General features: G+C 49.6%; 9 protein-coding genes and 1 non-coding gene across 10 annotated transcripts; 3 read left to right on the forward strand and 7 right to left on the reverse strand.

Moving 5' to 3' along the window:
• Positions 1 to 710: 710 nt before the first annotated feature.
• BKA67DRAFT_655945 (uncharacterized protein) lies at positions 711 to 1,131 on the reverse strand (the record flags this gene model as incomplete). The annotated part of the gene is made up of 2 exons (XM_046106854.1): positions 711 to 929; positions 988 to 1,131. 2 exons carry the CDS (start codon positions 1,129 to 1,131, stop codon positions 711 to 713), a joined length of 363 nt encoding a protein of 120 aa, XP_045961933.1.
• A 756-nt stretch (positions 1,132 to 1,887) lies between these two features.
• On the forward strand, positions 1,888 to 2,817 carry BKA67DRAFT_655946 (RNase P subunit p30-domain-containing protein; the record flags this gene model as incomplete). The annotated part of the gene is made up of 1 exon (XM_046106855.1): positions 1,888 to 2,817. The coding sequence occupies one exon, from the start codon at positions 1,888 to 1,890 to the stop codon at positions 2,815 to 2,817; it is 930 nt and encodes a 309-aa protein (XP_045961934.1).
• Positions 2,818 to 3,511: 694 nt separating this feature from the next.
• Positions 3,512 to 5,603, reverse strand: BKA67DRAFT_195926 (major facilitator superfamily domain-containing protein). The gene is made up of 4 exons (XM_046095386.1): positions 4,883 to 5,603; positions 4,463 to 4,726; positions 4,005 to 4,311; positions 3,512 to 3,815 (listed from the first exon to the last, which is right to left on the reverse strand). Exons 1-4 carry the CDS (start codon positions 5,489 to 5,491, stop codon positions 3,556 to 3,558), a joined length of 1,440 nt encoding a protein of 479 aa, XP_045961935.1. The 5' UTR covers positions 5,492 to 5,603; the 3' UTR covers positions 3,512 to 3,555.
• A 562-nt stretch (positions 5,604 to 6,165) lies between these two features.
• BKA67DRAFT_556096 (putative efflux pump antibiotic resistance protein) lies at positions 6,166 to 8,029 on the reverse strand. The gene is made up of 2 exons (XM_046102132.1): positions 7,358 to 8,029; positions 6,166 to 7,308 (listed from the first exon to the last, which is right to left on the reverse strand). Exons 1-2 carry the CDS (start codon positions 7,956 to 7,958, stop codon positions 6,398 to 6,400), a joined length of 1,512 nt encoding a protein of 503 aa, XP_045961936.1. The 5' UTR covers positions 7,959 to 8,029; the 3' UTR covers positions 6,166 to 6,397.
• A 2,117-nt stretch (positions 8,030 to 10,146) lies between these two features.
• Positions 10,147 to 11,890, reverse strand: BKA67DRAFT_195964 (uncharacterized protein). The gene is made up of 3 exons (XM_046095387.1): positions 11,881 to 11,890; positions 11,507 to 11,796; positions 10,147 to 11,447 (listed from the first exon to the last, which is right to left on the reverse strand). Exons 2-3 carry the CDS (start codon positions 11,637 to 11,639, stop codon positions 10,207 to 10,209), a joined length of 1,374 nt encoding a protein of 457 aa, XP_045961937.1. The 5' UTR covers positions 11,640 to 11,796; positions 11,881 to 11,890; the 3' UTR covers positions 10,147 to 10,206.
• Positions 11,891 to 12,553: 663 nt separating this feature from the next.
• On the reverse strand, positions 12,554 to 15,397 carry BKA67DRAFT_556104 (F-box domain-containing protein). The gene is made up of 4 exons (XM_046102133.1): positions 15,184 to 15,397; positions 14,936 to 15,118; positions 14,184 to 14,858; positions 12,554 to 14,136 (listed from the first exon to the last, which is right to left on the reverse strand). The coding sequence occupies exons 2-4, from the start codon at positions 14,994 to 14,996 to the stop codon at positions 13,004 to 13,006; spliced, it is 1,869 nt and encodes a 622-aa protein (XP_045961938.1). The 5' UTR covers positions 14,997 to 15,118; positions 15,184 to 15,397; the 3' UTR covers positions 12,554 to 13,003.
• A 467-nt stretch (positions 15,398 to 15,864) lies between these two features.
• On the forward strand, positions 15,865 to 15,959 carry BKA67DRAFT_t44. Its single transcript has one exon. It is a non-coding gene; the product is annotated as a tRNA-Leu (tRNA).
• Positions 15,960 to 16,790: 831 nt separating this feature from the next.
• Positions 16,791 to 18,140, forward strand: BKA67DRAFT_532898 (DNA polymerase ligase-domain-containing protein; the record flags this gene model as incomplete). The annotated part of the gene is made up of 1 exon (XM_046099610.1): positions 16,791 to 18,140. One exon carries the CDS (start codon positions 16,791 to 16,793, stop codon positions 18,138 to 18,140), a length of 1,350 nt encoding a protein of 449 aa, XP_045961939.1.
• A 1,004-nt stretch (positions 18,141 to 19,144) lies between these two features.
• On the reverse strand, positions 19,145 to 20,271 carry BKA67DRAFT_556109 (uncharacterized protein). The gene has a single exon (XM_046102134.1). The coding sequence runs from the start codon at positions 20,035 to 20,037 to the stop codon at positions 19,213 to 19,215; it is 825 nt and encodes a 274-aa protein (XP_045961940.1). The 5' UTR covers positions 20,038 to 20,271; the 3' UTR covers positions 19,145 to 19,212.
• A 3-nt stretch (positions 20,272 to 20,274) lies between these two features.
• On the reverse strand, positions 20,275 to 24,245 carry BKA67DRAFT_196080 (E1-E2 ATPase-domain-containing protein). The gene is made up of 2 exons (XM_046095388.1): positions 23,968 to 24,245; positions 20,275 to 23,909 (listed from the first exon to the last, which is right to left on the reverse strand). The coding sequence occupies exons 1-2, from the start codon at positions 24,075 to 24,077 to the stop codon at positions 20,495 to 20,497; spliced, it is 3,525 nt and encodes a 1,174-aa protein (XP_045961941.1). The 5' UTR covers positions 24,078 to 24,245; the 3' UTR covers positions 20,275 to 20,494.
• Between the last annotated feature and the right edge of the window lie 1,825 nt (positions 24,246 to 26,070).

Here is a 26,070-nt window from a genome sequence, read left to right on the forward strand (position 1 = left end):
GACATAGGTTCTTTAAAGTATTCGTTTTTAAATAGACGATTCTATGAAAGAGCTAAGCTAGGGACTGGCAGCGGCGCCGGGCGGTCCGATTCACGGCACCGCCCAAGTCGAGCCATCTTTCCGTAAAGATAGTCCATTGGGGAACATAAGGATCTTCATGGAACTCCTTCATCGGTTCTTTGATAAAGGCTCGGCTCGTGTGGAAAAAGAGGCGCTACTAGTGATCTTGCCCACACATCCTTCATATGCCGGCCGGACTCATATACGGTGCTCTAAAACAACCGCATGCGACGCGAAAGCTGCCCAAGGAAGTTGCCTGTTGGAGCCATAGTGATTGGTACACGTACAAGACCACATTAAACCCCCAGTGGATGGTGGCGGCATTCTTAGAACGGAATGATTGCCCTTCTCATCATGCGTTGAGCGTACGAGTCACCACGTATCTGTGCACACAAATGCGCCGTGTATGCTGTGAAATGTCTTATGACGTATCATGTATTATTAAAGCATGCCATGGGAATGAATCAGGGGGGGAATCTTTAGAGAACCATTTCCAACCGAACGCCAAAATCATGTACAAGCATGGAAGAAGCTGCCTCCCCTTACACCATCGTTGCCGGCGGCGGCAGAACCACAGGACATCACCCCTAACGTTCGACTGCTCGTTGCCTCGGTTCGCTCTGATTGAAATCGTGTCGTGGTTTCGTATGCTATCCGTAGCGCATGGGCTGCTGGCCCTGGGGAGGGGCCTGCCCTTGTGCTTGCCCTTGCCAGCCCTGATTGGGGCCTGCTTGGTTATTCATCGGTATGCCCTGACCACCGCCTCCCTTCATGTTCAGAACATCGGGTCGGTTTTCGAGAGGTTGTTTGAAGTTGCAGACGTTGCAGCTAACCTCTTGGTAGCCGTGGATTGAGAGAGGAAGGACGGGCTGTGAGACGTCTGTAAGTCATGGGTCTCGAGAGCGAAAGACATGGTGTGCAACTTACGACGAAGCAGAAGGTGAACCACGGGTTCTCCTTGACCACCTTGCCGCTCCAGTTACCACAGTTGTGGCATTGGCACGTAATACCCTCGTAGCCCTGAATCTCCTTCCGGAAGGTGTGCTCGCCGCAAGTGAATATGAGACACATGGTGGGCAGTGGTGTGCCTCCTTGTGGTTGTTTGTTTGTCGCCGAGATGAGGTTGGTCGAAGCGATGGGATGACGTCGCTGTTGTCGCTGAATGAGATGGCGAGAATGGTTGTCCTGGCAGAGGTTTGGGCAGATGTTTTGCCACGGAAAGACAGAATGAATCTCGTTACAGGCCCGTGGCCGAGAACCTGGAACGTGACAAAAGCCAAGATGCGTTTGCCTTGGAGGACCCCGTCATCAGTGGCTGTGTCGTACGGCCAAGCTCTCCCGACAGCAGTGGGTTGCGGCAGGTTTAACCACCCTACATAGTTACTTTGACCTGGGCAGCTGCTGGGCGCGCTATGTCCGAGCAGGCAGTGCTGGGCTGCTGGGGCATCGATGCTCCAGGTCTGCCAGGTGCAGCGTGAATGCTCCAGTGGGCTAACCTTTGGTACCAAAGTACCGGCTACAGTACCTACATGCGCTGCAGGGGGGTTAACAAACCGGAGCTCTACTATATGTGCTGTGTACTAGTAGTAGACTAACGGTTGGACTACACTAACCTTAGTCGGACTATGTACTGGAGCTAATGCAAAACCCCCGCGATTCGATGAGTGATGTTCCACTACGAGCTCCAGCGTTGATCAACCCGCCCGAGAATAATTTTTTGGGAGTCGTCTCCATTCACGTTATCACATCCATTCATCCAAGGTCAGAGACATCAAACCGCAGCGCACAACTGCATCACATGTGCGCCATGCGCCCAAGGAACTGAAGATGCTCTACGACCTCAACATTGCCTGGTCGCCCTCCACCAGCCCTGCCGACCTCACGCGTACACTGAAGTTCAGTGCGAGCCTGGGATACGATGTTGTAGCCCTCAGCCAGACCTTGAGCGTGCCCATTCCACCCCAACTGAAGAATCCCATCCCCAAATTCGACGGCAACCACGCCCAATCGCCACACGACACCCTCCCGACCGTCCTCACCCGCTGCACCGTGCCCCTGGCTGATACCTCTGTCGGCCACCACCTGCCGCGTCTCGTCAACCTCTACGACATCGTCGCCGTCCGCCCCACCAACGAGAAAGGGTTCCAGGTAGCTTGTCTCAACATTGACCACGCATATCTGATCTCCCTGGATCTGACCAGCTATCTTGACTTCCACTTCAAGCCCACCATGTGTATGGCCGCCGTCAAGCGAGGCATGCGCTTCGAAGTATGCTACTCCCAGGTCCTCGGCGCCGACGCCAGGGGCCGGGCATCTTTCATCGGCAATCTGATGCAGCTGGCAAGAGCCACCAGGGGGAGAGGCATCGTCATCAGCAGCGAGGCCAGGAACGTCATGGGCCTGCGTGGCCCTGCCGATGTGACCAACCTATTCGCCGTATGGGGCCTGAGCACCGACAAGGGGGCCGAGGCATTAGGGGTGAACCCCAGGGGCATTGTTGTCAACGAGGGGATCAAGCGAAACGGTTTCAGAGGCGTCATCGAAATCGTCCAAGTCGCGGACAAGCCAAGGAACAACGGGGACAAGATGGAGGGCGTCGAGCAGGAAACATGCACGGAAAGGGCAGAAAACCAGGGACAAAAACGAAAAGGGGGCGACACCCTAGGCCAGAATGATGCATCGTTGAGCAAGAGAAAGGCCAAGAAGATGAAGAAGCTTGCCATGTTGGACGGCAAGCCTGCTGAGAACAAGGCATAAAAGAGCATCACACCGCATAGACTGGCTGCATCGGAACTGGCGTTTATGATATGATACCCGGAATGGAAATATTTGCTTTGACAGCTTATGGAAATGGCTCGTTGTCGACAACACTATTCTTGCGTTGCGCCTAACGTCGTCGTTCTCTCTCAGAGTCCTCGGTTCTCCATGCCACTCTCTCACCGTTAGTATAATGGCACCGAGCAGCCCGTTCAGAGAACACCATGTGCATCGCCATCACTTACTTTGTATTTCACCTCGGCGATGGCGCAAGCCTTTGCGAGTGGCCGCGTTGAGGTAAGCTCATCCGACTCATGTTGGAACAATCTCTTCGTACCTTTCTTTACACGTATCAGCAGCCCCATAGGCTCCCCAGCTTTAGATATTGACAACGTCGCGCACGGCCCGCGAAAGTGGGAGATTCGAGTTGCCTACAAGTCATCTTGCCGTCCAAACTTGTTGTTTTTAATTCACAAGGGATGTTATAAGATACAAGGGGAATACGGGACACAAGGAATCGCTTGTGTACGATGTATCTCGGCTTCTGGGACAATTATGCTCCTTGAAAAGTCTGAGACGCAGTCGATAAATGACAATACTATGGTGCCAGTAGGCATCAACTTCAGAAGATTGTCGTCTCGGCCCGTGTAGCGAAACATTCTAGAGGTTTTGTCGACACCACGTCGGCATCTACCAGCGTAGCAGTGGATAATGTTCCACTATTGCAGCATATCAGCCTCAAGCTATCCACTTCCACCCTTTCCCCTTTCCATCAGCCCACCGTACTCCGACACAGCACACTGTTGCGCCCATCAAGAGTGCGCCGTCCCAATACGCGATACTAGCATACGCCCTCGTTCCCTCATCCGAGCTGCCGAGTAGCTGTCCACCAACGGGACTTCCGAACATAGTTCCCAGCCCTCTTACAAAAAGTATAAACGCATTCACAGCAGCGTATTGCCGGATGCCGAAGACCTCAGCAATGAGTGCCGGGAACACTATGGCATTAGGAGTCAGTAATTACTTCTTCGTGATGGGTCGAGAGGTCTTCGGGAGAAATTGTGGAACAGTAGTCAAGAGCTAAATGCCTTTAGAGGGCAGCATACGCTCCATAGACATGCTGAAATATATATATAAAAATAAAAATAAAAATAAAAAGGTAGGAAGAATCCCAAAAAATTGCTTACAGGCATAATATCCACCAGCAGAGACGCTATAAAGCACAATAAAAGCCAGCCATAGTGATAGGGAAGACGAAGCAGAAGCCAGGGCGCTGGCGAGCCAGAGAGCAAAGACACTGGATGCAGCGAGGAGGAGTGTCAGCACAAGCGTGTTCTGCCGCCCAAGGCGGTCGCCAGCGTAACCGATGAGGACACGCGCCACGGCATTTATGGCATTGCTGGCGGCAAGGAGATTCGCACCCTTGGAGGCGTCGAAACCAAGAATGACGGTGTAGGAAGGTATGAAGGAGAGCGGAAGCTGGGCACCAGCCGCCTAAGAGGATTAGTCACCGAGTCCTCAGGTTGACCAGAGTGAGTGTAGACTGAGAGAAACTCATGAGGATACAGCAGGTAGGGTTCAGAACAAAGCCAAGACTGGTAAGAAAAGAAAAAAAGAGGGAGAAACAAAAAAGAGGAAAACTTACCTGGAGGAACGCAGCTACGGCGGAGAAGAGGAATGTCGGTTTTAGGGCTAGAGAGCGGGAGACGTGAGTGCCTCGCCTCTCCGGTCCTTCTGCCGTTGAGACGGCTGCGAACCTACTCCGCGGCACTGTCCAGGCGATTGGTAAGCCAGCAATAAGGTTGAAAAGAGCATAGATTCTCAACGTCCACCGACCGCCAACCGCGCTGAGAAGAGCCCGGATCACGGGTCCGAATATGAGGCCGCCGGCACCGCCACCAGCTAATATCTACGTAACGCACCGAAACATTAGCAGCGGTATCGCCAAGAACAGGAAACATGAGGGAATCGTGCAACTTTTCAGTAGGCGCAGCATTACTTCGTCTCCTTGGCGGAAACATATGATGTGACACGTGCCAACGCTGCCAAAGTGCTAAACACTTACAAAACCCATAGCCGTAGCCCGATGGTTGGTAAAATACTCAGGCGCTGGAGCTAGAAGCGGAAAGTATAGTAGCGACATCCCGAAGCCGACCAAGAAGCCCTGCGTGAGCAGGAGTTGCCATATAGAACTGCTGAGAGATGCTAGTGCGAACCCAGTAGACATCATGAGAACCCCAGAGATCGTAATGGTTCTTGGCTTCAAGAGGCGCAGAAGCCTGCGACGCCATATCCGAGTCGACGACGTGCTTGACCAAGTTCCGTGCTCAATACGTGATATGATGGGGCTCACGAGGATGCCGCCTGCCCAGGTCAACCCATAGCACAGCGTGCCGACAAAGGTGAGCAATGCCGTCGGTGGGGAGGTCTGCGAAGCCGGCGCCGGCACCAATATGTCTTGGCTGGGGGACAGATAGTACTCCTGAAACACACCAAAGCATTGATTGTAGCCTATTGTCAGGGCGATGGTTATAAAAGCTGAGAAGAGCACTATAGCCTGCTTCTTGCGCGAAATGGGTGGCAAGTCCGGGGCCGAAGTCAAGCCCCGCTCGGATCCGACTCCGGATCCTGCCTGCCAGGCTGTAAGCGAGACTGGTCGAATATGTGCTGCCATGGACTATTGGGAGATAGATAACTCAGTGATACTGCGTAAGGTTGCAGAATTAAGAGAACAAAATGGTCGGCTATGTGGAAGTCTTGTGGAGGAACGATGTGATCAAGGTGCCTCGCCCATGTCTCCAACGCTGAATGCTTGCTTAGCCCGCCAGTTAAGGACCTATGAGGACCCGCAAAATCCCGATGTTATGTCCCATTCAAACAAACATCTGTCTGAACTAGGACTGCTTTCAAGTTATCGTTTCAGCTGTTGGTATTAATTTGTCCTGAAAGTATCACATCCCGATTAGCCGCTTTTTCGAGATATGTCTCATGTCTGTCGTATCTTACTCCTGAAGTTTTCGAGTAATATTTTCATTATGTAAATGCCATATATGGGATTCAGGATTCAAAATTCGCACGCCTCTCTGTTATTGCCAACAAACGTAGTTGTCTGGTAAAGAATCATGAACTCATGATCGACGACAAGCCGCTCAACGAGAAAGGCTCCTGCTCAGTATAAGTCTTTCGGGGTGGGCCAAACACGTGTATATTGAACGAACAAAAGAAACTAGACACTACGGGATCTCCTCCCATGCTTGTCATTTCAACCCCGGTTTGTTCGTTCAGTTGACTATACCATTAGACTTTCATCGTTCTGGTCGGCATATCAGTCAATCATGAGGACAAATGCTGATAAACGTGTATGCTCCGGTGAAATTACATAAATATGTACTGGGTGAACCTCGTATTTTTAATATATTCTGCGCTCCAAACTTTGAAGGGGCGTAGTATATGGTGTGGTTCAGGTTTGAAAGGTAACCGTGCCAACAGTACTCACAACTCAAAACCATGAAAGCTACCGAGACATCATGGGAAGTGTCCGTCAAATAGTAGATGCTCCATATCCTCCACCCAATTATGATTAGTAGCTAGTCGTAGCTTTGGCCCTCAGCTTTGCGCCCCAGAACCACAGAGCCAAAGGTGCTGGAATGCCAAATACCAACGCGATGAAAGCAATCGTACTGTTTCCCCATCCATACCCCAAAGCATCGTACATGCTAGGCGCAAACAGCGGAAACAGGAACGCGGTCATGGACCTCAAGAACTGAGACGCCGCTAGAGCACTACTTGCGTGCTCCGGATAGGCATCGATAACATAGGCCTGTAGTGGCATACCCGCTATTTGTCCGCCAAACATATAGATGAACACTCCTGTATCAACTGCCATCCAATGTACACGATACTCTGCCGTCCACCCATAAATAAAGAGTCCAAGAGGACCCAGGAAGGCGACTGGGAAGATGAGGGGGATGCGATATTCGGGAGCATGTTCGTTAGTGCCAAAACGTGCCAGCATATGACGATACATGAAATCCATAAGAGGGCCGCCCACCTGACAGCCTGCTACCTCACCTAGGGCGATCGCAATATAGTGTAGACCACTGAGCTCAACTGACTGATGGTACTTGTCAGTCCACAACGTCGCAAAGCTGGACAATACAATATACAAGACTCCGTAGTAGAATGCTGAAATGAGCGCGGTGATTTGGATGATTGGATGGAAAGCCAACAATCGAAGTGGTCGGGTCAGAGCGCGACACAATATCGAGAAGGTAGATTTCCTCTCCTCTAATCGTTCGAATGACGTGTGATATTGCTGATTTCCCGTTTCTTGTCGCAGCCGCACTGCTCGCTGCTTCAATATCAGAGGCGCATATGTCTCCTTGAATGTGGTAATGGAAACAGCAATCATGACGGCCTGGAAGATGGATGTTGCCCAGAACATCCATCTCCAAGTGGTTCGTGCTGCCATGAAACCGCCGATGATGGGCCCTGGCCAACAAGTCAATAGAAATCGTGGAGGCGTTTGAGCCCTACTTACCAACAGCAGCTCCTAGGAGCGGGATCAAGAGATAGATGCCCAGCGAACGACCGCGTTGCTCGGGTCGCCATATATCGCCAAGCACGCCGCCAGCGAGGGCATATATGGCACTAGCACCGAACCCTGCTAGAAAGCGCGCAGCAATGAGAGTTTCTTTGGTCTTGGCGAAACCACAAGCAATGTTCCAGACGAGGAACCATATGTTTGAAGCGTGCAATATAACCTGGCGCCCGTATATCTCGGATAACGGGCCGATAAACAGAGGACCAAGAGCAGTTGCAAGTATGTAGATGGACAAGCTCATGACCGACTCAATCGAGTTCATATTGAGTTCAGTGGCAATAGTAGACAGCGCTGGTGCCATTATTGTTGAGACCATGATCCTGTTGAAGCCGGTCGCGGATAAAACGTCCGTGACGGCCCATTTGCGACCATTTGGCCAGTCTTTGGGATTTGATGCATCATGTGGCTCTTCGAACACGACGAGAAAAGGGTCGTCCCGTTTTGCACTTGCATGCACAGTAGCAGGTGCAAGTTCGATATCGGCTATACCAACAGGGGCGATTGGGTCATCTCTCATATCTTGTGCGTTGGATGTCATGATATTTGGAGGTGAACAGAGAGGCTGGGAAAGAGGCAAGACGTAGAGGACAATATACCGAGCCTCCAGAGTTAGACACAATGCCAGCTTTAAATACGTTGCTTGACTAATCAGACCGCCGCACATGCTCGATGCAGGGGGGTGCCAAGCAATCTTATCTGATCTAGCGATAATCAAGGATCACAAGAATCCTGCCCCAGACCCGCCAATCAAAACTTTCAAGCGGTGTTGTGACAGGCACTGTTTAGTGCTAGCTGGTATTGGCCGGCAATAACTTACAATTTAGTTGCAGATGTGACTCACTCTCCATGCGGATCTCTTAATCAATTACCAATCAAGCAGGCAGCGAGGTGAAGGAGGATGCCAACCCTTGGACACGAAGGCTTACCTTCCACCTCGCGTTGCGAGCGACAGATCCTGGAACGGTACGCATCATCGGGTTGCACACTATATCGTCTGATGATCACTTTCGCAAAAGTCTGACGGCTTTACTGCTTGGGGCGGAGCGCTACAGCGAAGCTGGGACAAATATCTCAAAGGCCATCATCATAATTTCACGCCTACTACTTGGTTTAGAAGATTTGGCAAATACGATGTTGCTGTTGTAGGTTCTGCCAAAATCATATGCATCATGAGCTGGGAAGCACAATATAGCCTCTCATTTCCAAATGTTGCGCGTAGCCAGTGCACCCTCGTCAATCAAATTTGAAGGAAAGTTGAAAATTTTACAAATTAAAAAGAATCTTGTAGAATGACTACAGTTTTGTGGTCAGACAATTTACTGTTCTGCTCTTTCTCAAATTATATACTCGCTAGTATTTCACACGACGTAACAGCTATATTTGACTTTCGTAGCTTCGATTTGTTTTTTTTTTGGTCGTGATTTTATTTTATTTTTTTTGCTTCGTCATTCCAAGGTCTTCCATTCACTCCCAACTCATTTACCATGTCGCGACATATCTTTTTAAAACGGGCTGGTTTACCGTGACGGTCTTGCCACAGACTTATATTATCTCGTGCAAGTTCTCCCTCGGTCTACCCACTTGTTTTGTACCTGTGCTACTCATGACGATCTCGGCTTCCTGTTCCATCTAATAAGACGCGTGGTAGACAAGATCATCTGGGACTCTTTCTATGTCGACCATGATGTTAAAGCCCTACGCCGCCAGAACTTGCATGGTCGTGTGGTTTAGTGCGCGAAAGATTGACCCATGATGACTGAGTCGTTGCGCCTATCGTATTGAGGATGTTGTAGTTGTAACCTCTATCCCCGCAAACGAATAGGTCCAAGTAAGCATGACATAGCTCACAATTTAATGTAGTTTTCAGGTCAAACCAGCCAGGTGGAATTTAATTGACACATTGAACGACCACCGAATCATGTTCAGAGCGAGCCCCTATCTTGATATGTCGTCGGCCATTGGAACCAATGGCTCGACACGCCATGTCGTACACGACCAATGTGTCACGGATCTCTAAAATAACAAGCTGCCTTGACCCTTTGAGTAATGTTTCGAAGAAACAAATATTCATCAAGGTACCCGGCGATTCCGAGAGCTTCTGGAATATATTGCGCAGGTGAAGCTCATCCGTCGAAAGTTGCCTGCACACCGTATAATTTGAGGAACCCAACACTTTGGAATTTAATGCGCTTTGGCCAGATCACCCTCTGGCATCTCGTAAGAAGCTGCCACAGCACACTTGAGAAGAGAGCGAGCTACATAAGCCTACAAATAGAGAACCGGTTGTGGCTATAAACCACCTTGCACGTAACCTAGAGTACGCTTGTACTTCATCATACATGAATGACACTTGGTTTGAGCCATAATCTAGTTGTGGTTGGGATCAATGGCTCGGTGTCTTAGACATAAAATGGGTAGACACAAGATCACTTGATCACCAGGGCGTTTTTATAATTATGATGGCTAATGTCTAATTGATGTTCTGGAATAATCCAACCAGAGCATACTACCTTGATCAATCAGACATGTAGATCACTTTGGAATGCCAAAGTATTGTGAAGTGGTTCACCGTGAACTGTAATGAGAGATGTCATCAATTTTAGTGATATAATATGTACTACTACAAACAACCGCCCCGAGAATTTACATTCCAAGATACATAGTTGAGACCCTGAGGTATCAAACGCCATCGCCATGCTAGTTAGATAAAGAAAACATGTGTAGTTATGACTCGAAAGTCATGGTTAACGTTGATGGCTGCTTCTTGAATATGTCAAGAAACAGACTCATGGTGGACCGAACCTATTTCCATAGTGTCCATTGTCCAGTAAACGTAAAACAGGCCATTCGTCTGGCGGGTGGTCAGCCGGCGGAATACCATTGACGTCTTCAGAGCACTGCATCCCGCAGTTACGAAATACATCATACCCGGGGGAGTTATGATTATGCGCAAGGCGGAAGTCGTCAAGATCGGCCTCCATGTTGCTCAGGAAAAGTGTGTCCGGGCCGGCCCATTCGTCAATCAGCTTAGCAATCTGGTGGAAGCCGACTGTATGTCCTCCAAACCGCTTCGCCTTGAATCCGCACCGGATGAAGAGGTAGCTGTGAATCAGCTCGTGAATAAAGGTAGATATGAGTAATCGTCTGTTATACCGTCTGTCTTTCAGATAGCGATGTGACAACACGATCAGTGTCTCGTATCCCCCATCCTTTGCCGCGCGCAAGGCCGTCGTGCCTATGATCTGAGTATGGTACCGTTCATTAGACCCATCAGACCAATCCCATTTCACACGGTTCCGCAGGGAGCCAAAGAAGAATATCTCGTTCGTTGCACGGAATATGTTGTTCAGAGCCGCACCATCTATCTCAAACTCTTTTCCGGGAGAAGACTTCGGAGAAATAAGGCTCTTCAGAATCCGCTCTGCCTTGGAGTCGCGCGCCCGTTTGTGATAATGGGCGAAATGGCTTTCAACACGATTGGCTGCCTGCTCATCCTTCTTCATGTCTGAGTAACCTGACCGGGCTTCGTTGTCGTCATCTTCAGGCGCAAGAGACAAGCCCGATGATGTCCTCTCGACAGGGGTGGGACGAAGGTCCGGCCGCAAAAAGCGGTGTGGTGGGATCTCATTATCCGACATTCTTTCGGATACTGCGGGTGATGGCACCCTCGAGACCGAGCCAGAGCCATCATAATCGTAGAACGGCACTGGGCTTGGCCGACCCGCTTCCCTCAGTATGAAGAATGAAGGCTCCCGTGGTACTTCTGGTATAACGCCTACATATCGTGGCCGTTTCGGTGCGGGAAACGATGCATCCTCGTCAGCGACCTCGACATACTCGAAGTTGACATAAGGCCTCTTCCCCCCTTCGGGATACGTTCGACTGATGTATCGGTCACCTGGGAAAGAAGAGGCAGCACTCGAAGAGCGCGACATCGGCGTTCCCCCGCCATACCAATCCTCGCCGTGCATGATCGGCGGCAATTGAGGGAGTATGCATGAAAGACGAGACAGTACTGAATGAATGACTGGCGATTGATCAAGAAAAGAATACAAGTATAGAAATGTTGGAAGTAAGAAAGCTAACCCTGGAAGTTCGGAACAAGTAATGAAGAAATGATGCGGTCAGTTGTCTCGGAAATGCGACCGTACTTGAGGGAGCACGGGATGCCCTGCATCGAAAGCTTACAGTAGACTGGCGTGTATCGTGCAAGCGGCATCCCGAAGACAAATAGGAAGCGGAAACTAGTCTAGCCTCACTCAAGCGACAGAGCATTGACGACAACCCAACAGACGATCGCGCAGAGAGGGGATGTTGCGGAAGTTTAGTCGTGAAGAGATGCAGCTGCAAAAACCCACATGTCGATGCACGTCTCCCTAGCTGCTGCTCAGCTGCGGACGCATGCGTGCCGAGATGGCGAATCGCCTCTTGGGTAACTTTCGTTTATTGGAGTAGCATACCAGTGGAGACGCGAGATCCTCAAGAACTTGTCTGAAGAATGGAATCCAGATGATCCTAGGTTGATGTTGAAGCGGTGAAAAGCGAGCATGTCAGGATGTCCCTCCAAGTTTTTCTCTTAGTTTGACGATCAGCGCATGGCCTAACTTTGGTTGCTTGGTGCGGTGCGGTGCGGTGCAATGACAACAGCACGGCATCTTTTGCTCATGACATACTGTACATACGCATCAGGTCAAAGTTGGACAACACATAGATTGCTGATGAACGAACCCTTGCCCGTTCCACTGCTGCATATCTGCTTGAAGATTACGACTGTGCTGCAGCGGCTGGCAATATAATCACCGAAACTGATATGCAACGGACTGGCCACGAAAGGTATGATTTTGAAAAGAGAGGCGAAAATGAGAGATGGGTCAAACTATTGACTTGTGGCCATAGGTCCAGCGGCTGGGGTCCGCCTAAAATATGGATTCCTTGTGTTTGGCCTAATTGGCTGCGGCTCTGCCGGTACAACATGGCGACATCTCATTCGCTGCCTCACCTTGAAATTGTTCATCAAAGACCATCCATTTCTTGCGTTTCACGAGGCGGCCAGGATTCAAGGCTTGTAAGTCTGTTCTCAAGTGATATCGCACAATGTTCTGATGCCAAAGTTGCCTTGCATATGTTTGTAGGATTCATATAACGCTCCATCGTATTGCATCAAGTCCTATGGGAAATGTCTACGTGTAACTGCGGGCCATGGGTCCAAAAGGATCTCATGCCGCAGAGTTATGAGTCACAAATTTACGGGACTTGATTGGTTGGTTTAACTAATGATTGCAGGGCCTTGTGCTTGCCAGTCGTGTGTATCTCAACCCCTAATTATTCTGATGCTTCACATAGAAGTCTTCACATGCTCATGAGTGTGGCTGCCAGGTTGAGTCTTGGTCACGCTTTATAGCCCAGCTAGATTATCCTCGACCACCAAAACTGACAACGACACTTTATTGAATGTATGGGATGTTGTTTTTAATCCAGTATACTCGAAAATCTAACGCTCATTCTAGCGACTACTCATTGCTTCCTATCCCGAGAGCTTCGGCTGCGCGACGATATCCATGGGCTGGCATTGCTTGGTGCATATCAAATTCCACGAAGAATACCAGCTCCGAGGTGTCGAACGTATCTAACGTCATTAGCTTGTCGTTCCAGCGCAAGTCTCATCCTCTCGTTGTAGAGATGAGCTTCTTTCTCTGTCTTGATCTCTTCGGGCGTTCGAGTGTCGTCCTCAAAATCTTCTGAACTGAAGCCAGGTTGGGAAGAAAAGCTGACGAGACCTAGTTTCTCGCCTGTCCAGAAAACGATGTCATCATTGTTCACGTCACCGTCGGTGCCCATTTCTTTGGTTCGGGTCGACAACATCTTTCGTGCAATCTCGTCGGAACCCGGCATTGATGCGAAAAGAGACCGATGAGCCACCTTCTCACCATGCCCTATCTTGTGCCGACGGACTTCGGTGAAACCATCTCTCTCCATCCACTTGAGGTAGCCATCGCCATCCGAATAAACAATACGCGCTCCATGGTTTATGACCGATAGTAATTTTGCCGCAGATGCTGTTTGTCTGTTTTTCATGGTGGACTTTTGTATGAGGTTGTAGTCGTCGTTTCCTTGATCTTCAGCTAGGCCGTATATCTCCAAAGAACCTTTCGTGTTATACTCTCCACCCGCAATCAGGGTTCGCCCTCCAGTAGCACTTTTAACCTTGTTGACTTGGTCTACTGAGAGCTCCCCATGGCGGCGCAGATCACTGTCGAGGCATGAAAATGGATAAGGCAGAGATGCTAGGCTGCACAATCTCGCCCCTGAATGTATGGATCCTTTGATTGCAGGGAACATACGGCGATCGTAGTGAAGGACACTAGCAAACCGACCGGCCACAAAGATGTCGTCGGATATAAGCTCCTTGGAGCTTGGTTGCTCCATGTGAAGTATACTTAGTGGTCCAGACTGGGTCAGAGGCGCATAAGGTGGTAGAGGGCTGGGATCCATAACAAGAGAAAGATCAGGAGACTTTACCCGATCGAAAACGTCTAGCCGCTCGTTTCTGTCGCGCTTGATTTTGGTTCCCACTCTCGAATCATGCAAATGGATTCCATGGAATGTGCCAATTGTCAACGGTATTGTAGGGTGCGCCGTGGACATAGTAGTAATAGGCCACTCATATGGCTGCTGGGCCACGATTTGCAGTGTTTGCAGATCGACTTCGACAAGGTCTACAAAGTTTAGTGACATGCCGTGCGTCTGCATTATGGACACTCACGACTCTGAACGGCGAAAAACGCCCTGTTCCTGCTGCTATCCACACTGACACATTCCGTTATACCGATGCTTGTCATTCTGGATCGGAATGAGAGACTGGGACTGTCAAGGCGAAGTAAGCCTTCCTGACTCTTTGACAGAATTGACCCTGGCTTTCGGCGAGTTTCCCCATTCCCCTTGACATCCCAGAGACATACTGATCCGTCGTCCAGAGGAGCCACCGCGTAGAGCACATCTGTGTTCTGACTTGGCCGGAAAAGAGCAGTACCTTTGACCTCGATCGCATCTTTCATATCGCCATCCCTGATTTGAGGCTGCTCGAACCAGCTAACAGCGATTGCGCCGCGCCGCTGGATGTACTCATTGTACCAGTTCACACTCTCACCATCAAAGGATGGATCCCAGTTTGCAAGGATTCGTACTCGTTCGTTCTCGACGGCTTTCCGGGACGTTCGCGGCGTATTTGTTGTGTCCGGGCCTCCATTCTGAGAGCTCAGAACGGCGCTTACGAGAGTCTCGTCTTCGTCCGAGAATCGGAGGCTGCGCCGGCGTTTGAAACTCTCCAGAAAAGTAGACTCTTCGTGGCATCGCAGGCGCCAGAAAACGCTGTCTCGGCATACACGTAAGAGTCGCTGAGACAAGACTTGAAGTTCGGTAATGTGCGTTGGGGAAAGGTCTCGTGCTTTGTTAGCGGCTCTGGAAAAGAGCGTTCATAGGCGCCCCGACAGAGGGGTCATTGGACAGATGACTTACAAGACAAAATCTCTAACAGTATCTCATTAGGGAGACTCTCGAATTTTGACTGTTCTGCCATGACTGGCTAAATACAAAAGAAAGTTAAATTACTTGATATGATGCTACAGTATCAAGCACGACATGCAGGAGGACGAGACAAGTCCTGTACGGCAGTTGGAGTTAGTATGTGTGGTATCTGCACTGGTCGCATTGGCATGTTAGTCATCTAGGTTAGGAAGCCGTGACGAAGTGTTGGTGATGCATACTGAGGCAAATTATGAGGCATCAAGGATACACTCAACGGGTCTACTATGTATGCGTATGAGAATGAATATGAAGTATCCTTTCTAGGGCCAACAACGCCATAGTAGTGCTCTACTTGATCATGTCAATGAGTATTTTAACATGGTAGTACTTTGGTGAGGTTCCGTACAGCCAAAAGGATGCAAGGCTATATTGCGTGCAGTCCTGGTCATTAACTCCCCGGCGCTAAAGCAGCGCTTGCTTAAGAATCGAGACCGCCGATGTGCCGCTGCAAGGTTCGGTGCAACAGCTAAAGAGCCTGAGAGCTTTCCACCACAAGCGTACACTCGACAAGGAGCAGGCGGGGCTTTCCCTTAGATTAGATCTCATGACAGTCCTGCAGGTTCGGCTTCTATTGTGTAACTCTATGCGCCTCATGCCTATACATGTTATGCAAGCCATTTACAATATATATTCATTTCATTGCGGCGGCGATCGATAACACATTACGGATGATAACCAGGGCATTCCACAAGAATCCAGTCGACGAGCTAAAACCTGGGCTATCTTATCCCAGTGTAAGTCTTGAAGGCCCCACACCACCAAGGCTTATGATGCCAAGCTGTACCAACCCTCACCACCCTCGACTCCACTGCCACACAGGTCCTAGGGCTCACACAAGCTCAGATTTCTCAACAACAATCGGTGAGATGGCCGAGCGGTCTAAGGCGCTAGCTTCAGGTTCAAAGCCTTCATTGCTAGTCTCATTGAGGCGTGGGTTCGAATCCCACTCTCATCATTGTTTTGTCTGATCTGTGCTCAGACTGCGAGTTTTTAATTTTGCAATTTTAGCCCCATGTTTCCTGTTCAGCCATGAAAGAGATGCATGCTGAATAACCAGGAACGCCTTGGTTTTGATGGAGTCACAGCCATTTGCATGTGGAGGGTGAGGGGTTGGGGCATATGTAGGTCTATGCCAAACAACTGGAGATTATTATATACTTCAATTCAAAGCTTTTCAATGTAATAGTAGCTGGATCATGCTCAACAGACGGGGCAAGGATAGCAAAGTTATAAAACCATGTTCGTGTGTCTTGTTATTCATATTCTGCTTATGTACACTGTTTTCAAATCACAGTTAGACTAGCCTAACCTAGACTAGTCTAGATTAAATGAACTTTACAGCAATGAATACGGTGACTATAACTCAGCGCAGTGCGGCCACCCAACGCAATCATTAGCACCATTCATCAACCTTTCAAGCACAACCTTCTCTGAAGAACTACGTGTATTGGCGAAACTAAATTACCGTGTATAATTGGCCACTTCTCTCGTTTCATCTTCTTTGACTGACTGACGAAGAACTAATAGACCTTTGCAGAACGTGAGAAGCACTCGATTGCTTCGTTTCGGCTACGTCATTGAATGCACCTTCATGTTTGCGTTACACAATAGTTTTTGGAGCACCAACTTGTGTTACATCAGCGTTCGCTTTCGGAGCCGATAGGTGTGAAACATCTTCTATCACAGATTTGCTCTACCTGATTCGCACGCAGCAGGTACCCTTCTTCACATCGCATCCGTGACCGTGATTTACTAAGTTACAGAGCTCAAATAGTTCACTGGTACAATGGCTTCTAAGCGCGATCACAGTCCCGAGCTGGTGGGGAATCCATTCATCAAGAAACGTAATCTAGAATGGAGCCTTGAGCTTACCCGCTCTCCACGTGATGGGGAAACAGATAATAGAGAAGTCTCAGAAGCCGAGAACGCCATTCAGTCTAGAAATTCAGATCGTCAAGTATCCCAATTACCCAGAGCGGCAGCGGTTGAAGCGGGAGAGGCAGAAGTTTCAGACCACCTTGCTTACTTCAGCGCCATCCTAGCGAAGTCCATCCTCAAACCGTACCCTGCTGGACTGCCACATCTGCCCATTTCGGCTTGGCAGGTACTTTATGACGCAAACGCCGGATTCCGCAATGGTTCTCACTTTGTGGTGCATCAGCACGATCATCCTGTAGCAGGAACACACTACGACTTACGTCTGCAAATCAACGAGACAAGCTCTGCGTCCTGGGCCATAATGTATGGGCTGCCCGGGGATCCGAACAGCCGGCGCCTCATGCGCAACGCCACCGAGACACGGGTCCATTGCCTGTGGAACCACCTCATCGAGACGGGTTCTGTGTCAACAGGGTCCATGATGATATGGGACACGGGCACGTACGAAGTGCTTGAGAGGCGAAGTAAGCATGCACCTGCTCAGGATCCAGATTCACAGAACAGTTCTGATGAGGAGGAGAACAAGTGGGACACGCAGACGCAGCAGGAAAAGCTGCATCGTGCTTTCCAAACACGTAAGATCAAGATCAGATTAAATGGCACGAGGCTGCCGAATAATTACGTGCTCAATTTGAGGCTCACAAGAGACGAGGACGCAGCTGGTCGTGTCAAGAGTGGCAGAAAGCCTAGAACGAGTAGAAGAAGAGGGACTTTAAAGATTCAGGCAAAGAGACCAGAGCCCATGACTAGTTCTGAATCCGAGTCAGAAATTAGCCGCAAGCCAGACGATGATGACTGTGAGACGGTGGATGCGCCAGCGGAGCCAGACCAGGCAGGCATATCAGCTATGGAACGTGAAATCCAGGAGTTAGAGGATGAACAAGTCCGTAAAACAAATGCATACACTGGAGCTACAAACACGATCGACAGTGTGCACCAGAGGAAATGGTTTCTGTCGATGGATCGTGAGGCGTCTGGATTTGTGAAGCGGAGGAAAGGGGGAAAGATTGAGTGGGAAAGAAGTGGAGAAGAACCGATACAGAAAGGTGGTGACACAAGATGGTCTTTCCCTTTCTATGTCAAAGGGGCCGAAGTCGAGAGAAGCATTGTTACAGGAAGACAAGGCGCTGATGTGCTTCGCGACGAAGGTGTAGTTGGATTTGCCAAACGAAAAGGATGGCAAGCTGTGCTTAATTGAAATTTATTTTCTAGAAACAACTAACCGTCATGTATGGAATGAACGAGATTGACAAATAAAGAAGTAATTGACTTATTTTACAGACAATCGGCCAAGGAAAATAGAAAGGGTTTCGACAGTTGCTTTACATGACTGCTAAAAGCCAACGGATAATAAAACACTCACATATTCATAGGAACAGTTCCATCTAGTTATGTGCATGTCTAGGTTAGATAGAAAGCAAAAAGGGAACAACCAACTATCATGTTAGTAAGTAATGTTTGTCAGGTTATGTCTGACATATTTGTAGGTACGGCGCATTCGGATTCACTTCACCCAAGCAACCGAAAACACGACTATCCAGCAGATATACATATATCTTATAGAACGGAAGTGTCTGTCAGCGTCTAGGTTGGCGAATATCTGAAGTAACCTTACATAATGTTTACATTTCGTACCGTAGACATCTCAGTCCTGGTCCCGACTAATGCCTAGTCCTCATGGCACCAATTCTGCATCGAGAGTTAGAAGTCAATACCGAGGCCCCTAAGATTGGATTACTCGTTATGGCATCGCGAGGTCGCACGGGGTATATTCCTTGCCACCAAAACAGTACGATGCTGTACTACTACTCCCCAATCAGCAAGGGACCTCCGTGCCATTGTTTTGGCAATCAAGCTATGGATTGAAGGTGAGATTGGCACATTTTTTGAGATGTCTCGTCATAATTGAATATGTATTGGAAACGAAAATGAATTTGTTTGAAATTGGGACAGATAAGATTTCGGGTTGATTAAGATACTGGTTAAGCTGGCGTTTTGTCGCCATCTTTTGATGGAGAGAGATAAGCTTGAAACTATTTAATATGATGATTTAGGTCGAGCACCATCATTAATTGGATAACATATCGTTATGATCCCATCATACACTATCTGAACCATTGTTGAGAGTGGTCACTGCCTATCTTTATCCTTTTAACAGCGAATCATGGTTTCACCTACATATCGATTCAATGAGCGTGACTGTTATAGGTTTACTCTCAAATATGCAAATGAGTTATTTGTGTTTCGCTATACGCCAAGAAAAAAAATTATCACCTGCGTTTATTAAGTCCCCCTCTAACGTCTATTCTGGAAGCTGTAAGAGCTTCCAACCCCCTTAGAACCATCCACTGGACCATGAACGAGTGAGCCCATCTTCCAACCACGCCCTCGAGAAAAACGGGTTTCTCCTTCTTTTCTCTCCACAGTACCGTCTCATTGATCAGCTGGATCATATTCCCTTCTCTGTTGTACCCGACGATCAAGCTGCCTCGCACAACTGGGCCAGCCCACCCCCCTGGCGGCGACAGACTCAAGACAACCATCTCGCCGCCCGTCGTTCCGCCGTCAGACCTGTTCTTCGGCTGGGTCCTGGACGTGATTACATACACCCCACAGACACGATCTCCGACTTCGAAGTCGCATCTGTCCAGATATTCGGCATCAAAAGTCCTCCTGACTCCTGGGTCTCCGATGATCCGCCGCATGAACCACGCCTGCGGCGTACGTGCGAACAAGCCCATGGTCGTCCGCATATAAACTTCAACCAGGCCCTGGGATGCTCCTTGCGCTAGGGTGCGATCCATGTTCGTAAGGGGCACAGGGTTCGAGAGGACACGTTCTTGTGCCACGACCCATTCTCGTGGGCGTGCCAGTACCTCGGGCGACAGGATGGTTTGTTCTTTGCGATCGCCCCCGACCTCAAGTTGAAACTGCTCTATCTGGTTCGGATCCAACGATGATAAAACGACACATGAAATGCTAGTTCTGGCGTCGTAGCTCGACTTAGTATAGATAACGTAAGCTAAAGGCGCGGCTACCAGCATGAGCGCCCAAATAGCCGGAGCATATGGTCGAGACATCTCGATGCCATGCATATGGTTCGAGATCTGTACGTTGAGTGGTAATATGCAATGTTATGCTTTGAGTCTGACCGGGGAACTGACTGGAGAGTCCATTTGGAGAGATGTGACCGTTCGTATCCCGTGTTCGCAAGCCAGGTGGGGAAGCAGCAGCAAGCTTCAGCTGAGCTTAACGTACATGAGTTTACTCTGGAAAAGTACAAAAAGCTACTCCGTGCTTAATTAGCTCCTTTGTCAACAACTTTCGATCAAAAGCGGCACGTTTACTGAACAACGTTTGAATTTAAATAGTGTTTCATTCGTTCCGGGCACCTATTGATGATGCCCCAAAAACGAAAGCGATGTATGTATCCAAGGAAAAGGCATTGCGTTCAGGAATGATCCTCTCCTCACCATGTCCAAAACGGAACATGTACAAAACCGTATTTACAAATGAACGAGAAGCCACAACGCCGAGCTATATGCAGAATGACTATGCATCGTGTCTTTCCAACGTGTCCAAAGGCACATATCCTTCTTCCTTCTTACTGCGTCTACTGAATAGGTCCTGAACGCTCCTCACAATGCCGTCAAGACCCCAACCACGACCACGTCTCTTGATGCTGCCCTTCTCGGCAATCAGCGCATCGTCCATCCATTGGGGCCGTTTCCAGAACTTCAAGAGAAGGGAACTGACGACGACATTGACACTACTGCATGCCATGGCAGCACCTGCAGCCATAGGATGTAAATGCCAGCCTAGAGGCAGAAAAATACCCATTGCAAAAGGCAGGCCGACAATATTGTAGGCACAAGCCCAGAGTAGATTCATCTTGATCCGTCTGAAAATCGTGCGCGAGAGGTTCAACGCAGCAGGTATGTCCATCAGGTTGTTGGGGCGCATCAGGACGACATCAGCAGCCTCCATAGCTACATCCGTGCCACTTGCCATGGCGATACCAACATCGGCAGTTGCAAGAGCGGGTGAATCGTTGATACCATCACCGACCATTGCAACACACTCGCCTTGAGACTGAAGCTGGCGAATGATAGCTTGCTTCTGGTCGGGAGAAACCCCAGCGAATACGTCTTCTTCGGGAATTCCAACAATAGAGGCAACAGCCAGAGCTGTGGATCGCTGATCACCGGTCACGATAGCGGTTTTGATACCCATGCGGTGAAGCACTTCGATGGCTGCCGTGGCGCCCTCCTTTACGGTGTCAGACAGGCAGAGATGACCGGCATACTTGCCATCAATAGCAATGAAGATATTGGTGGTACCGGCAGACGAGGACTTGGACTTGGACTTGTTTGTCTTGGAGTTGATTTGTTCCGAATCCTCGATATCCGTGTCTGAAACTTCGACATCGTTTTCTCGGAGGAAACGCACATTGCCAACAAGGACGTTGTACCGAGTTCGGTCAGCAGCGGAGGCGGGCTCGACGGTAGCGGCAATACCTCGCCCTACAGCTGCATTGAACTCGCCAATACTACCATCGATTGCAGCCTCAGCGTCAAGACCCAACTCCGTCCGGGCGGCACCAAGAACTGCTTTGCCAACTGGATGCTCACTGCCCATCTCAGCAAGGCCAACAATGGTCCACCAGAGGCGTCTGCGCCATTCGTTGTCTTGCCAAACAGCAGTAATCTTTGTTGTGGCGACGCTCATCTTGCCATAAGTAATAGTACCAGTCTTGTCAAGAACGACTTGGGTAACCTTCGTGGTAGTCTCCAAAGCCGCACCACCCTTGACGAGAATGCCATTTTCAGCACCCACTCCGGTGCCAACCATGACTGCTGTCGGAGTAGCAAGACCAAGCGCACATGGGCAAGCAAAAACGATGACCGAAATACAGAGCTTGACGCAGACAAACAGCCTGCCGCCACTTTCCTCCTCAAGGAAGATCTTGGGAGGCTTCGAAAGAACGTGACTGAGAACCATCCAGACAATAAAGGTCAGAAGTCCCAGAATGAGGATGATCGGCACAAAGTATCCGGCTATCGTGTCAGCTAGTCTTTGGATGGGGGCTCTCGTAGTCTGTGCATCCTGCACCAACTTTACGATCTGACTGAGTTGAGTATCACGACCAGCACGCGTGACTCTGAAATCGACGCGACCATGGCCATTTACTGTGCCGCCAATGACATTACCTCCCTTCTTCTTCTGAACTGGAATGGCCTCGCCGGTTACCATGCTCTCGTCGACATAGGTTTCACCTCTGACAATGGTACCGTCAGCCGGGATCTTGTCGCCAGGGCGAATGACAACAATATCGCCAACTTGAATGAGTTCCGTAGGAATGACCTTTTCTTCGACAGCGTTGCCATCACGAACCGGAGTCTTCGGCTCTCCCGAGCCTTTGACGGAATTCCACGACTCAGCTGCCTTTTCGGCAGCAATTGGATCTACGTAGATAGTTGCCATAGACGGGGCTAAAGACATGAGCCTTGACAATGCCTTGGACGTTTGTCCCTTTGCACGGTTCTCGAGGAAACGACCCAAAGTGATGAATGTGATCAACATGGTGCTGGTGTCGAAGATAGTGCTGGGTCGGTTGTGTGGCTCAAACAAGATGGACACGATCATGGCCATGACGCTGAAGAAGAAGGCCGAGGATGTACCCAGGACGACGAGAACGTCCATCGTGGGAGATCCGTGCTTGACGGACTTATATGCTGAGGTGTAAAAACGCTTGCCAACTCCGAATTGGACGGGTATCGTGAGACATAAACAAATGATGTCGCCAAGGAAAAGCCCTGGCAATATCTTTAAACCACCAAAATCAAGTGCAGGTATCACCATAGGGAAGATCATGCCAATGAAAAAGACGGGCACCGCAAAAGACAGAGATACCTTGAAGGCTCGCCGCCATTCTTGGATCTCCCTTGTCTTTGCCAAAGACTCTATTTGTGCGCTGTTGTCGTCGCTGTCGGCAATCAGTGCATTAAAGCCGGCAGCCTCAATCGTCTCGACGATTACTCTGAGACCAGTGACAGAAGGCTGATGGGTCACTGTGAGCCTATCAGTACCGAGACTCAGTTTCGCTGATTTGATGCCAGGAAGAGCCAGCAGGGTGTTTTCTATAGCGTTGGCTGCTTCCACGTTGGGGTTGCCGTATATCTTGAACTGAGCTGTTGAGGTGCCTGCGCCTGATTCGGATGTGTCAAAAGTTGTTGATAGGATCTTGGCATCGAAGCCGCGATCATCGATGATCTCTGCGATCCTGTCGGCGGACAGCTTCTTTGTGTCGTGTGCAATAACGGCTCTTTCAGCTAGCAGACTGATATTAAACCTCAGTACTCCCTCCACTCCAGTGAAGCCACCCTCGACTGCTGATGTGCACGCGCCGCAGGTCATTCCTTCAATCGCAACCGTTGTCGTGGCTACTGATGGCTGGTTGCTGTTTTGTGAGGACGTCTTCTTGATCGGCTGCTGGACTTCGCTATCCACCAATGTCGCGCCAAAGCCACGGTCCTCAATGGTTTCAATTATCTTCTCTACTGGCAGTAGAGAGGCATCATGTTCGATAACAGCTCTTTCTGACAGTAATGATATACTGAAGTGCTTGACTCCCGGAATGTCCGAGAAGCCACCTTCTACTGCTGATGTGCATGCGCCACAAGTCATACCCTCCACTGCGATGGTGGTTACCGTTGTCGAAGGTCCCAAATCCTCATCAGCATCGAAAAGGCTGTCTTCGTGCTTTACGAGAGGCGATGGCAGGTCCGTCGCAAGAACTTCTGCCTCGAAACCTCGATCCTCTATGATCTCCTGGATCTGCTCGGCCGGTATCCGTTCGGGGTCGTGCATGATTACCGCCCGTTCCATTACTAAGCTCACAGAAACAGTGCCGACACCATCAACGCCCTTGAAGCCTGCTTCAACAGCGGAAGTACAAGCACCACAACTGGGAACAGTCAGTCCAACCACATTCACAAGCGGCCGAAAAGGTCAGAGAAACGCACGTCATGCCACCGACACGTAGAGTGGTGGTAGCCCATTGCGCCGTTCTAGGGGTTTGCAGGGTGGACTTTGTCGCCTCCCTTGGGGGCACCTGGATATTTGCGGGTGCCATGGCTCAACTTGAGATTGTCAAGCGACCGTCGCGAAGCAAAAGTGCAAAAGTGGCGGTGGAGGTGATTATGTTGGTTGCAGTCAGTTACACAATGACATGCATCGTATTGTTACTCGGTATCTTGTATAGACAGAGGGACAGGTGGACAAGGAGATTTAGAAGAAAGAAAAGAGTGAAGCCAAAAGTCGCTGAGGGGGTCGCTCCGATTACCACAGATGTCCAGCTCTGTGTGTAGTATGTAGGAACAGCGAAGCAAATCAGGTCGCAGTCAGCTTATGTACGGGGTCGTCGGTTGAATCTGCAAGTTTGGGTGGTGGTGCATGGCCGAGCGGCGGAAATGATACGATGCAAAGGTCAAGCCCGCGAAACGGCCTCTGTGCTGATCTCTTTCGCAACCTCTATGGATCCGTCCAGTAGGTTTCGTCAGCACAATAAAAAGTCCGCCAGGATCCTTTGTGCTGAGACTATCCGACCTTAGCGAACCGTGCGGATACCACGGACCTGAGAAAAACCCACGTTTGTCAGGGGTCTTGTGTGCCACATCTTCCTTCCAAAGCTTCTTTCACAATGCGATTCATCAAGATGCTAAGGTTAGCAGGCTAGCGGCTTTTCTCGCTGCCAAGTACGTACTTGTACTTCGTTCCTGTTAGCACCAGCGCATCTGCTTGTCATTGAAAGAAAGCACGACAACACGATCATACATACCGTAGTCAGGAATGGCAAAATTAAGAGGCTGATGCTGCGAACACAGTCCTATGGGCATGTCAGCTTGCAACCTAGACTTTGCCCCTAGACTAGGCTAATGTGCATGATAAGGTTGCCGACCAGCCTTTTTCACTGGTTGTACCCACGTACCGTACTGGAGGCAAATACTGTGAGTATATTGGCTAATTTGAACAACCCACTGTGCCATGTGCCGCCACCCTCTTCACTCGATTCCTTGTGCTATTTCGTGTGATTCCAGCATATTAAGCACCATTATTGAAATGGATCATCACGCGACCTATACAACCAGACGGGGATTAATCAATAGATAAGTGAAGCTGCTGGCGGGCGCCCCCAGAAATAGCATCGCCGAAGCGTTTGAATTGAGTTGCAGCCACCGGGGTTTCTGGGTTATCTCGTCCGTCCTACGCCCACTTTGTGTACGTGTTATTGGCTTTTTAGCCGGGGGTGCTTGCATTCTGGAGACTCGAGTTGTGGTTGGGATTCTAGAAACCCTGGACGTTTTTGATGTTCCATAAAGTAGTGGATGGGAGTGTTTCGCCTAGGCGCGGGAGCAGCACAGTATGTATGTGATCTGAATCTTGGCTACAGCAACTGCATGTGTGCTGCATAAGACATTGGATATCTGCTGCGTGTCCTAGGATATAATAGTGAAGTCGTCGTAATCCGGTACCTATAACAGCTTCGTGTCCTTTTCGAGGTTCGTTGAAGCGCGCCTTGCACGGGGTACCGCTTACGAATAGCTTAGTTTAGATAGATCCTCAGCCGGTTCTTGGTGCTACTACAAGCACGTCCAGCCGTTCCTGCTTTTCAATAGCGCCGGACGGTGCTGTTTCTTTCGCATTGCACAAGAAGGTGTGTGGGCGCCAGGGATCTACGAGGTACTGGGCGCATACTCCGTAAATACTGTCCTTTGCACACTGTCAGTGTGTTTGAGACCAACCGTTGGAAGCGTTGGCTTTAGCCGACTGGGCCGAACCACAAAGCAGGGGTTACTGGAATTTCGGGCGATACGAGGCAAGTAATATGAGAGGTATTAACGCAGGAGGACGATACGGCAGAGAATTTCTGAAAGGCTGCGAAACACTATATTTCTCGAGTACTTACAGTACAGGTAAAAGCAATCATCTGTTCAGCACTATCCGGTATGCCCAAAAGAGTAATAGATCACCGCTCCCTCTGGCTAGCAGGTCACGCAAGAATGGCTCGGTTGGCGATCTGTTAAAGGTAATTGGGATGCGCGATCGAAGCAGTAAAGCATCTATCC

The sequence above is a fragment of the Truncatella angustata genome (assembly GCF_020726525.1).
Source record: "Truncatella angustata strain MPI-SDFR-AT-0073 chromosome Unknown BKA67scaffold_2, whole genome shotgun sequence".
Lineage (NCBI taxonomy): Eukaryota > Fungi > Ascomycota > Sordariomycetes > Amphisphaeriales > Sporocadaceae > Truncatella > Truncatella angustata.